Source organism: Hipposideros armiger, unplaced genomic scaffold (assembly GCF_001890085.2).
Source record: "Hipposideros armiger isolate ML-2016 unplaced genomic scaffold, ASM189008v1 scaffold_72, whole genome shotgun sequence".
Lineage (NCBI taxonomy): Eukaryota > Metazoa > Chordata > Mammalia > Chiroptera > Hipposideridae > Hipposideros > Hipposideros armiger.
This window is the reverse complement of record NW_017731422.1, coordinates 1057270-1070629: the sequence shown is the minus strand read 5'-3', so window position 1 is coordinate 1070629 and position 13360 is coordinate 1057270. Positions and strand designations below refer to the sequence as shown.

At 39.7% G+C, this 13360-nt stretch overlaps 1 protein-coding gene across 2 annotated transcripts in view; it reads left to right on the top strand.

Annotated features, from left to right (window-relative positions):
- The window catches only part of RUNX2 (RUNX family transcription factor 2), a 225041-nt gene that overhangs the window by 105743 nt on the left and 105938 nt on the right, over positions 1 to 13360 (top strand). For both annotated transcript variants that reach the window (XM_019642790.1, XM_019642791.1), the window contains one exon: positions 5044 to 5148. In XM_019642790.1, coding sequence (XP_019498335.1) covers positions 5044 to 5148 — 105 coding nt within the window. The remainder of the gene's footprint in view (positions 1 to 5043; positions 5149 to 13360) is intronic.

Here is a 13360-nt window from a genome sequence, read left to right as displayed (position 1 = left end):
ACTTATTCTGTAGAGAGACTTTTAATAGTCATTCATAAGAAGTATTATGTTCACTTATTTATTTATTGAATCTAATATTTCCATTTTAAGTATTTCGATAATAAGAGAGAAAATAGGCCACTTTAGGACTGGGGTGAAATAAATTATAAAGACCTGTGGAATTACTTCAACCCAGGTTTGAAGTAGGAAATGAGAAGCATCAATTTTTAAACCATGTTCAGTAATTGCTCTTTAGTTTGGATCAGATGTCAAATTATTACCATTGTAAAAACTTGATAAGGGAAATTCAAGCAAGGCTGTTTCCGATGAGTAGTTTTAGTTTACTTTCTAGGAACAGGGCCAAGAAGTTGTACTTTTTAACGTAACAAAAAAATGATGCATGCTAATGAGATACTGTCACTGAAAGGTTGTTTGAAATAAAATGAGGCTCAGGGCCTCTGGTAGAATCAAAACTAAAGGGGTTATCTCTGTATCAGGTTTAGTTTACTTTCATTAAAAAAAAAAGGACACATCCTATCTCACTATTGACTGATTAGGTGTGAACTCTGTATGTGTGTGTCGTCATTCTTTTTTTTTTTTTTCTCAATGACTGGTGTAGGTCCACAGTGCAATTATAGTTTCTCATTTTTCTAGTAAGAATCAAGAAAAATTTGAACATGATGATTTACCTGTATGCTCTGAATTACATCATTCTTACATAATATTACTTTGTTTTTCACTAGAGTGATGAATTTTAGTATTTAAAAGACTGGGCGCTATACTTTATTTTACTTTACAGATTGAAGCTAGTGTTTTCATTTATCTTGCTTTTGTATTATATAGATGCTGCATAACTTTTCTCTGATCAATTTGAGTAGAAACTATGGCAAAGTGATAGTGTACTTTGTAAACCCTCAACATATTTATTTAAGAAACTTCAAAGAGAAACAAAGGGTGTGCACTGTTTTACTATATTGGCTTTCTGAGTTTTGGCTGGTTTCCCAAATAGCAATTTTTATATTTAAAAAAAAAAAAAGACAGACTTAACTGCTTGCAGACTTTTCACGCATGGAAGATGAAGAAAGCTTCTTTTGATGAAGTGTAATTATGTCCAAACAGAGCTGACCCCCTCCCCCTATATTTCTTATGATCTTAACTGAAGAAAGTAGGATTTTTCCTTTGAAGCAGTCGGGACTTGGTGGAGGATCTGAAATGCTACAGTCTGCTGCCAGAGGCAGGATGGAGAAATTGGTCCAGACTTGTCTTCGCGACTTAGATTGGGGGTGGGGGGAGCTGGTGGAGAGAGAAAGAAAAATTGATTTATCACTAATAATAGATTTTTATATCACCACGTGAACATTATATGAAAGGAAACAGTAATACCAAACTGAAATGAAGAATAAAAAAGTACAGAGAACACTGAGGTATCACTCTTGGAAAAAAAAAAAAAGGGGGTCAGTTTTTCAGTGGCAGGAAACCCTTTAACCTGCCTGTGTACCTGACCTGCTTTCTAACAGACTCTTTCCAGCTTCCTCTTTGATTTTCACACTTCTACATTTCTCTTACAGTTATCAAGTCTGAATCAACACGCTGCTTACCATTGTATTTTTTCCCCCAGCTATTTCAATTTTCCATTTTCAGTAGCCTTTAAAAAATAACACCCAGTTCCTCAAATTGTTACCGTTTTTCTTTTCACTAGTACAGAATATAAACTCTCAGAAATTGAAAAACAAAGTTAAATGTATCAAGGAGTTTCATCACAACTTACTTTGGCCTTATGGGTTATCTGATGACCACAAGTTTTGGAAGTGCTTTGGAATAAAAGTAGAGCATCAGTGAAACTTGCATTAAGTTAGGAGTGGCTTGCGTTTTTTTACTTGTCTTTTCCTTTCTTCATCTCTGTATTTTAAACAGAAGTATTTAACTTGACTTTGGTCCTTAGCGTTTCTTGGTGTACTCCCTCCCTTTTGACAGCAAGCATGCTGCTTTTAATTTGCAAGCGTTTTTTAGGCCCCTACCATCTACAGAGCCTGGGGCTGTGTCAATTCAGGATACAACCCTTGGCTTACAGTCTGTTACCCCTCCTGGCACTTCCTGACAGCCCCTCAGGTTAGGTCGGAATTGTCTTTTAATGACAGTTCCTGGGTTTATCTTAGAAAATATATGTCTTAAGGATACGTGCAGAATTAGTTCCTCACTAAAGCTATGGAGGATACAGTTGGTTATCTAATGAGCGCTAGCTTCCTAAGAGCCTTCATTTTTTAGTAGAGCTTGAGTTTTTATCATTTATGGAAATTGGTACAAAAATGGGATTTGGAAACAAGTTTTTGTTTTCCGGAATTTAAGGAAATCATAAATACATAAACATTATTTTTTTGGCTTAGGAAATATGTTATGATTTATAAGGTGAAGAACTAATTACCCAGTTGGGTGGTAGTTTCTGGAACATGACAATCAAGTTCTTTCTGAAGGGGCAACAAGAAGTGGAAGGAGGCTTCTTGATTTTTTGTTGGTTGTTAAAGTACATTTTGATCCTTAGGATTTGATTTTGGAAGACCATAGTTATACTTAGATACTTGTTTCCTCCCCCAAAATCCACTTCTTTTAAAAAGAATTATTTATAGAAAATTGGTCCTGCTTTGAACAGTTAGATGCATAGTCTATGCTTACAGGGTGAATTTTATATTTCACATTTGCTCCTACATGAGGTGTTGCTCTGAATTTGGGAGAAGCATTGATGACTTTTAATACCCAAAGGAAGTTGTAAAAGTCTCAAATGGAAATATCCTCAGAACCAGTTTAGGTAAATTTATGGACAGTAACTCTAGCAGGTTATTTATAGACATTAAGGACAATTGAGATATAGAAATCCTTGATTTATTAAGATTATTGGCATGGAGGACAACTGTCTTCCAAGCACTGCTCTCCTAGTCACTGTTAGAAATACAACCCTGGCTCGTGACCGTTGATCCAACCCACAATGGCATCTTTTTATGGTTTACTGTAACTTCACTTTCAACCTAAGGGTTTAGCCTGTTCACTCCTGCAGATTTCTCTGTTGTTTTGAGGTCCTGACATCAATCCAATGGCTTCCTATTCAAACTTTCTAATCTTATTTCTGTGGACTTGAAGTTTTCTGTAACTAGTTTAGACTCCTGGCTGTCTTATTCTTCTGGTTAGTCTTAATGTTTATAATAAACCCTGTTCCCTAATGAGCCAATTAAATTACTTAAATCCATGTAACATCTAGTATATAATGGATGAACTATGATATATTAATGACACCTTCAGAATAGATGCTTTCATCATCCTGGCTGAGATACATATTAGTAGATTAATATTTATTGTTTCTTGGTCTTACAGAGCTTATTGTGATACATGTAGAAATAAGTTACTTATTAATATATTTTTAAATGTTCTCTGTCAATGTTATAAACAGCCTTAATTTTAGGGTCTGGAAGAACTGGGTTCAGATCCTGACTTTTTCTACTTATTAGCGATGTGGGTAACTTATTAAGCCTCTCTGGGCTTCACTTTCCTCATTTGTGCAATGGGGGTGATAACCCTAACTAGATAGGATTAAATGAGATAATGCGTAGGAAGTGGCCAGTACTTTTTCTAGGTTTCTAATCAATATTCATCTACCTCCCTCACATTCCTGCTTTTTCTTTCCTTTTTTTTTTCTCTTTGCCACTGAAAAGTATAGCCAAAGAGACTTAAAAGTATATCTACTGAATAACAAATGATGTGTGTCTTAAACATATTTTAGGAACTTACATGGTCTGAGTTGAAAAGAAAACCCATTCACTAGACTTGACAGTCAAAGACCTGTTCTACATTAAGCCTTGTATATAACCTGTTCCATATTAAGCTTTGAAAAGATTGCATTCAACTCTGCATTGATACATATTGTTTAAGATTTGTGTTCTAATACCCTCAGCTTTCAGTGGAAGGGAAAAAAAAAAACCCCAACAGTCTCTGACCAAAAAACAAAGCAGAAGAGAATGAGCTTTTTAAAGGTCTGTTACAAGGGCAGGCTAAATGAATACTCTGGCCCAAGATTGCTGAATGTTTTATTGAGTCACTGTTTCACGCCCACCTTTTCCTGTCTTGTAACAGTTTGCAGTTTTGACTATCTGACATGACTAACCGTTGCAAATCTAACTGATTACAACTGTCAGTGAGTCTGCGTAACAGAGCCTGGTATCTTCTTCTGGAGAAAGCCAACATCCTAATCTGCTACCAAACTTTTCCCTGTCTTTTCCTCCCTCCATTCATCACCTTTTAAGCTCATTAATTTGAAACATCAGATGTAATATTTCCATGAGGCAGACGCTCTGCTAAAAGCAAAAGTTCATATTTATATTGGGAGGTGTCCTGTACATGTAGCAAGAAATAAATCACTGTCAGGGGGTTATTTCAAGATTTAACAGCAAGGATGTATGTGAGGGAAGGGGGTGGGCAGGGAAGAGAAAAACTTTGTTCCAGTAATGATGAAATCATCATACCGCAGGCACATTAAGGCCAGGACAGGAGACACTGGCTCCTGTTAAAATGATTCCCATAAGAACCTTCCTCTTTCATCTTATTGTAGTGCAGTTAAGCAAATGAAATGTTAAAGCCATGTGAAGTAAATAACATAATCAACAGTGATTTACTATTGTTCTCTCATGGGGTCATGACCTAAGCCTAAATATAGACTTCTAAAATTGTGCTTGGATGTGTTTCTGATGTTGGAGAAAACTGAAAGAAACAGAACCCTCCTGAAGTGGACCATGGATTTTGTCTTCATTACAAATGTTACTGAGCAGACTTTTTTTTTTTTTTTTTTGAATTGGAGCCTTTTTGTATAGTACTGCCATGAGGATGATGAGCTTAACACTAAACCAGTTTAGTAACTTCCTGAAGAGGCCATCAGAGGGTTTCTAATTTAGAATGAGTCCTGACTGTTTCATTACCTCCTCAGAGATGCTTTCGATGCAATGTGGCCATCCAATCAGCAGTATTATCATCAATACGATCGTTTTATATTCACTATGGACTTTTCCCCTTTTCCATCTGCAGGAAAGAGTTTCACCTTGACCATAACTGTCTTCACAAATCCTCCCCAAGTAGCCACCTATCACAGAGCTATTAAAGTTACAGTGGATGGACCTCGGGAACCCAGAAGTAAGTACTTGCCTTCCTATTGGAAATGGTAATAGAGTTTGCAGAGTCCCTGTGAGGAATTTATCCCACATAAGTTAGTGCTCCTTTTCATGTAAACAGTTTCTTTGCAAAATATGCTATCTGCATATGTATTTTTAGTGAGGGACAATTAGTAAAACTTCAAAGTTAGAAGAAAATAAAGTGACACTGTTGACCTTTGCCACAACATTGCTAAGGCCTATGTAACTTAAATGAGTGTATAATTATTCAGTCACTGTAACCATTTTTCTGAGAAGCTTTGCTCATCCACTATACACAAAAGGCAGGGCAGAATAGACTTATGAGAGCTGAGGGAACAAACAGTAAACTGAAAAATCTAGAGCTTAGTCAAAAAGCATGTGTGTATGTTTCCCATGGTCTAAGAATGCGTTTTAACTTTTTACCTCGCCCACTCAATTCCCTTTATAATAGAGCACACTGCTTAATTACAAAGATTTTATTTGCAAATGATAACTCGCTTGATTGTTACAACACTGTTGTTTGGTCATGTTCTAATAATAGTTATAGATCGTTGCTTTTAATAGATAGAGTCAAACCAGGTTTAAATCCACCTTGGTTTGTCTGGGCACCCAGAATGTTTAACCAGCATCAATCAGTGTAAGGTAGCACACACAATCCATTTGGGCTAATATACATTTTCCTCCTAAATCTAAATTGAAACAGGTTTGGTCCCCCCACCCACCAAAACTGATTGGAACAAACTCAGCATAGCACTATTAAAGGTATTTAGAAATTAAAAACAATTTGATACATTAAAAAGTGAACATTAAAAATTCCGTGTTGATGGAAACCTCATACAGAACTCTGCCTTTGATGACTGAATACATTAGAGACCTAGGCATTGTGTTTAGAGAGTTGAATTTGGCTTGTGGTGGGGGTACAGCTGGCAGCAATATTTGTTATATAAAGTTACACCTGCCCAGACAGTGAGAGTGGCATATCTTTTCTTCCCCTAAACCTGAGAGAAAAGGGCTGGTAGAGCTGTGCTTCCCTGCCAAGGGGCATGTCTTTTAGCAGTGGGAACATACGGTGCCTTCCGTTCGTCTTATGGCTGTCTCTTTTCACAAAGGCTGACTGCTTGCCTGAACTAGGGAGGTTTCCTAACTCAAAAGCCAGTCTTTGAGGTTTTCTTTTCTCCTCCTTTCATGTGTGTGGCGTTCTTCCAGGTTCACAGTGTTGGGTCAGTGCTGGTCCTGTGTCTGTTCAGTTTGAGAATGTCCTATGAGGCAGGAGCCATACACGTCTCCGAATGCACCAGCCCCCCATTCCTAAGGGCCGATGGTATGCAGCACAGGTGAATAGAACAGAGCAGGGATGTCTTGCCTGGTTTGGGTGCTTTGCCTGACTTCCGGACTGCCATAAATCAGGGATGATGCCTTATGATGGGAGACGGCCTCTAACATTTTATCTGATTAGCCCTCGAGTTCCTGAAAAGGCAGGGACATCCATTTTAGTAATGCGTAAAGCAGGATAGCCGTCTCTTACCATTTAGCCCTGCTAATACTTATCTTTTAAAGATGTTTCCTGCCGATCTCAGCTGCTTTTCTCAGTTCTTGGAAAAACCTTTATTGTGTGTGTGTGTGTGTGTCTGCCTGTGTGTCTGTGGGTGTGTACACGTATGTGTCCCCATGATCAAGAATTGATGTTCAAAAGCTGATGGTTGGGAGAGGAAATGGGGAAACGCTTCGCCATTCTGCAAGCTCTGATGGAAGGTGAGGAGGCAGGGTAGCTTTGGGAAAGTCACTTCTCTTTCAAGCGACGATAACATTACCTTGTTCCAAAGAGGGCGTTGGGAGAATGAATTAGTTGATAGGCTCACTGCCCTGTAAAAGCAGAGAAGTGCTCTGAGAGCAGAGAGGGTTAAGGGCAGCAGGGGTAGATGGCATATGTGTGACTTGAGTTTAGGCTGTGGGTGCTGCTGAAGGTGGGAGTGAGGAAGCAGATACAGATCTTGAGTGGCAGACCACTGCCCTAGATCAGCCTGAGGGACATTTCTCGTGAACCAAAAATATCTGTGAAAGTGTAATGTCATTTCTCTGACATCATGGGGTGACTTGCTAAACTGTCTGGATATAAGCACGGGTCTGGTATCACTGACATCTTAATGCTACAACCTGGACCCTCTATGTTGGCTTGTTTTCCTCTGCAGCACTCTTCTCAATATTGTTCTTTAGTTCTGAGACTCCCAGGTGTGGAAAATGCCCAGGACTGTTTAATTTTCTTCAACTTTGACTATAGTAGGATTTTGATTGGTTGGTGTGTGTATGTAATGTTAAATGATGAATCCTCTATAACATGGGTTGGCACACTTTTTCTAGAAAGTGCTAGAGACTAAACAATTTCCGCTCTGTGGGCCACATGATCTCTGTCACACAAGTACTCATCTCTGCCATTGTAGCTCAAAAGAAGCTGTAGCCAATACATAAGCAAGTGGTTGTGGCTGTGTTTCCATAAAACTTTATTTACAAAATGAGGCGGTGGGTCAGATTCGGCACACAGGTTGTACTTTGCCAACTTGCGCTCTAGATTTAGAAAATCCTTATTTTATCTACTGTTAACAGAGAAGGGCTTTAGAAAAAGGCCTTCCTGAAGGGAAGGAAAAAAAGAATGCAATTCTTTCAGCACCCTCTCCCACAAAACTATTCTCCTTTAAGTGGTGGTTGTCATAGAAATATTGGGTTGCCAGAAAAGTCATGATGCATTTTTGCAATGAAAAACATAGAAAAAAATACGTCATGACTTTTCCAACAACCTAATAGTATGCATCTGTTTATTACTGCAATGGCTTGAAGGACTTGAGGGTTTTGTACTATTGATTCCTGTTAATAGAATTTCACTTCCTCTAAAGATCGGAGTATGTATGGAAAAGGCTAGTTCTGGTAGATTTGTTATTTGAACAAGGACAAGTTCTGGGTTAATTGGTTGGGGCTTTATTTAGATAGAGTAGTGATTTAGGGTGGTGGGTTTTGGTGTCAGACTGCCTGGCTTGAAATCCCAGCTGCACCATTTACTAGTTGTAGGGGAGTAGGCAAGTTACCTAATATCTTTGCCTCAGTTTGCTCATCTGTTAAAATGAGAATAATAATAATATTATCTTCCTCATCAGCTGCTGCAAAGATGTTAAATGATGTAATGTATGTAAAATGCAGACATAGCACAGTGACGGGCATGTAGTAGGTGCTCATTAAGTGTTAGCTATTATTACAGCAATTTCCGTCAGTGTCAGAAGTTTGCTGTAGGATTTGACTTATCGTCTGCTTCCAGGAAATAGACACAATCTAGATCCTGTTCTCTAGTGTATTATGTTTTTTCTTTTTTTTCCTTGTGGATGGCTTTGCTAATTTCTGCTCATTAGTCAATGACACTAATAAGTGTTATAAATTATGTCTTGAGCAGGTTTTCATGCTGCAGGGGACAGCTGTGCAGAACTGATGATAAACACAATTTGTTTGCAGCAAGGAAGAGTCCAAGAGAGGGGATGCTAGGGCACCAGTGCCCGCCTCTGAGGCCCTGCTTATCAACACATCTGCCAAAACTTGCTTTACACTCAGAAATCAGAAAGGTTTTATCCTTCTATGTTTTCTGTCTCTGGCAGCTGAACCGGTGCTGTCACATCACAAACAACTTCTTTTCTTAATATACACATCTGGCGTTGGCAGTTGGACTCACTTCATAAGAGCACATGATCATCACTCATTACAAGATTAAAAAGTACCCCATGGCATCATTGATGTTTTTTAACTTTGATCTTTTTCAGTTGTGATTCATCTCAGTTATAAAACTTCCCTTTAAAGGAACATAGCCGATGACTTATTAGAACCTTCATCTTAAGTAGCGTAAACATGAAAACGGTGCACATCTTTACAAAATGCCATTTATTTTCTTTGCCAGCTTATCATTTTAAGACATGACATCATACTTAAGATCCCAAATTTGTAAGCCTTGTGTTTAGGCAGGGTGTTTTGACCTTCTGTTGGCAAGTTAGCTCTGAAGAACAACTGCCTTACGCTCATCAGCCGGAGACGTCAGTGGAGCAGCAGCAATGGTGCATTCGGATACCTGACGCTTTTAAACATCAGTTTCTATCAGGATTCTTTGTTCCATCTTGGCACTGCATTCCAACTGCAGTCTGATTTAGAGAATTGCTACAAGAAGGTGAACACTTGGTTAGCGATGTCGTATTCTGTAGTGGTGGTTCTGGGCTAGAGAAGGGGACGGATGGAAAAGGTATCATTGGCTGTGCAGAGGATGGAAAAAGAAAACCTCCTACATAGTCAGAACCCTTTTAATTCTCTTGCTGCCTTTACAGTGATCTATTGCTAAATAACAAACCAACCCAAAACATGATGGCTGAAAACAACAACCAGTTGGTTATTTGTCAGGTTTAGTGGGTTGACTGGGGTTCATTTGGATGGGTGTGCCGTGGTCTCGCTCTTGGGGTCTTTCGTGTGGCTGTAGTAAGATGGCGGCTGGTGCTGGAACATACATGATAGCTTCGTTCCTATGTTTGGTGGCTTGGTGGGATGCTGGGACAGCTGTGCCCTTCTCTCTTTCCATGTGGTCCTAGAGCCTTTCCTTCTCTACATAGCCTCTTCATGTGGCCTCCCCAGAGGGGTCTGACTTCTTACATGGCAACTCAGGGCAAAAGTGGGAGCTTTCAGGGCTTCTTAAGGCTCAGAGCTGTCATGGAGTTACTCCCTTCATATTCTCCTGGTTAAAGCGAGATACAGGTGCAGCCGAGATTCAAGAGGAAGAAACCCCACAAAGATAATGGATGATGGGGGCAGTGGTTCATTGCACTACCACTATCATCAACTTCCGTAAGTGCTTAGATGGCAAATGTCACTGTTGCAACAGGAGGAATATTTTTTTGGAGTTGCCATCCTCTGAAAGGTCTCTTGACTTTTTAATCTGGGGGACTTTTAAAGTTCCACAAGGTAATTCCAAGTTTCAATTAGACTAGCTTCATTCTGAATTGAACAAATTTGGTAATTTTCAGATGAACCAATGGTGGATGTTATGATGTTACTTTGCAGTGCTTAGAATTAGCAGGCCAATAGCAAGCTCAGCTAGATCAATACTCGTGTGAGAGCAGAATATTAGACATTTGAACATCGAGAGGTGATTAGCCTTGCGTGGCAACGTGGAAAGCCTGTAGCAGAAGTAGCATGAATCTGCAAGTGGACAAGCCTGAGGTTTTATATTTTATATCACCCAGCTTTGAAAATTCTCCCTTGCCAGCACACCTGCAAACTGGATACTAACACACTTAAGTGGGTTTCTAAGAATTGGTGTGTGTCATGCCCCAGGGAAGTAAATCATAGTTACTCTCAAGAAAAGACCAAAGCCAACATCGGTATGCTTATTCCTGGGCTACTACTGCTTACCACTGACCAGCTACCCATCCTGACCTGGTGGGAGACAGAAGCTCTGCCTTTTGTTTCTTACTGATTTGGCTCCTTGCCTGCAGGTTTAGCGTGCACCACTCTGCTTGTCTCCATTTGTGACTTCAGGAGGGGCTGGCACTTGGGTGAATGAGAGGTTATCTGGAAGTGCCCAGTGATGTATGTATTTCTAGGACTGCCTGCACCCCGGTTCAGCCAGCTTGTGAGACTTAGGTCCTGCAGTCGAACTGTTTTCTTTTCCTGTTTGTTCCTTCCCACCTGTGCCCAGTTCATCAACACATGTTTTGTTCTCCAGAGAACATTTTATTCTTCCATATTCTGGAAGCCCTTCCAATTACGGAAATTTTACCTTATAAACTTAAGGTAGCCGAATTAATATAAAACAGAATGGCCTGGGCACGGCATCATCTCATTTTTCTCTCATGCTGTTCCACCCAGTTCTGAGACTGTTTTCTGTCCCAGCAAAGGGCGGAGAGAATGGAGGGCTTGGCATTTTCTCTTCCTCATTCCAGATGATGTCAGTGACAGCTCGCTTTTATCCTCCAGTACTTTCCATCCAGGCTTTTTATGGTGGCTGGCCCTTGACCTTTGCTTATTTATGCAGAGTGGATGCTTATTCAGAGGTGGGTCACATGTGAAAGAAGGTGGGAACATCTAAAAAAGGTTTTGGATGGAGGGATAGCAGAAGAATATTTTTAAGGCTATTTGATACCTCTGGACGTTGCATTCACATTCTTGCCATCTGTGAAGACAGTCTGAGAAAACCCTGACAGGCCTTGTACCGTACTCCTGATGCCACAGGCCTGAATTTTAGTCCTTAGAGTAAAGCGTTAGAAAAGCCCTTAACTTCTTGACTTGCAGACTTTACCCCTGTTCTTCACTGTGTCTGAAGTGCCCAAGGAATGGACGTCATGGGTAAATGCCATGTTTTGATATTTACTAGTCAGCAATTATAAGCAGTAGTTTGACTGTCATAAATATTCATCATTCGGTCACTAGTATATGAAACATGGTTGAAAATCTGACTTAAGGGAATAATAACAGTTAAAAAAAAACTGTTTCCTTTCTTTAAGGAGAATGGAGAAAGGGGATCAGAAGCTCTGGTGGAGATTATGTCTGGTGGTTGGTGGAATGTGTTCTTGAGAAGAGCAGTTTTAAATCTCTTTCAGTACTTTTTTTTTTTGTTGACTGACTGTCAGGAGCTGGGAAGATGGCCAAGAAGGAAATGACACATCGAGAGGCATTTTGTGTTGTGCAACATTCTGTGGATCTGATGCAAGGATATATGGCCTGTTTACACATTCCTTTGCTAGCAGACTGCATGGCAGTAATTTAATTCAGCAGCACATGGCAAGCTGCAGCAAGGAGCTATGGCCTGAACATCCTTTCATGGCAAATTATCACAGCCGTTAAAACATGCTCGTGTCCCTGTGTTGCACTCTTCCCTGGCTTCTCAGCTCTGAATGTGCTTTCTCATGGCCTAGGACTTGTGTTAACAAGGAGCTGTGGCTTTTACGAGAAGAGCACCTTTTCCACATGCATATGTTCCAGTTGACATACCTACTTTTAACTAAATATAGCATGGCAGGTTTTCCAGTAATATGTGTTCTAAAAACACACGTATGCTTGATCCAAATGTGTCAGTAGTTTGTATCTTGGTGTAGTCAGAAGTGATTCATTCCTAAAACAGTGTTAGGGACTTGAGAGATTCATTCATTCATTCATTCATTCATTCAAAAATAATTTTCCTTCCTAAGAGAGCTAATTCCTGATAGCTCGCTGAACTACTTTATTTCTAGTTTGTTTCTACTGTAGCATTTTCTTCAAGGACAACTGGACCAGAGGAAAATAGGATGTACTTAAAAATAACAGAGAAAACGGATTCATTGCGTTGCTCTTTGTATTGGGATTGTTCCTATCTAGCGTATTTATGGGATACATTATGATGCCAACTAAAGCACATCTTTTGTGGTCTTCACATAAAATCTCAAGGGTTGTTATTTCGGCATCTGTGGAGAATAATTGGTCGTGTTTTTAAAGAAACTTTTGGAAATGAAGAGCGTGACTAAAAGCCATTTCAATCGGAAATATTAATTTAAGATCAGATAGATGTAACCGTTCAAATAGGAGATTACATTTGAGATGTGGGACTAAAGTATCAAAGGGAGGTCCCTCTCCAGGTTTCTGCCAGCAGGCAAAAGCTCTTCATGATCATTTAGGATGAAGGCTTAACTCCAAATGCCTCTGGAAAAGCTAACTCAGGCTTAAACCCATTTAAGATAAAAATAAGTGATCTAGAATCCTGTACTGGGAGCAGGTTTGGGGAGATAAAGGGAGAGTGACGATGAAGTCCTGGGTGCCAGAACGTAAGCAGTGAGTCAGGTGTGCAGGCAGGCAGGGCTGCTGCCGCCTTTGGAGGCAGTCCTTCCCATGAGTTACGCTGCAGGTCACCGTGGCAGTGCGGGTTCCTGATGCTTTTCAGGTCTGCTGTACTGTTAACAGCACAGGATTTTGTACTTTCAAGGGATGAGTTTTGGGTTTTTATATTTTCATATTTTCCCCTTTTGAAATATTTTCCTTTCACAGAGTATTTCTTATCCAGTTTTGTTCTAGATACATGCCAGCTTTCCTCTTCTGCTGGTTTGAAAATTATTTCTCTCAATAAAATTAATCATGATTTCTAGCTGCTTCTTGAATAACATAAGAACTTCGGCATCCTTTAAGCTGCAACCAACCCTTCTCTCCTCAGGTTCTTGATTTTTATCCCC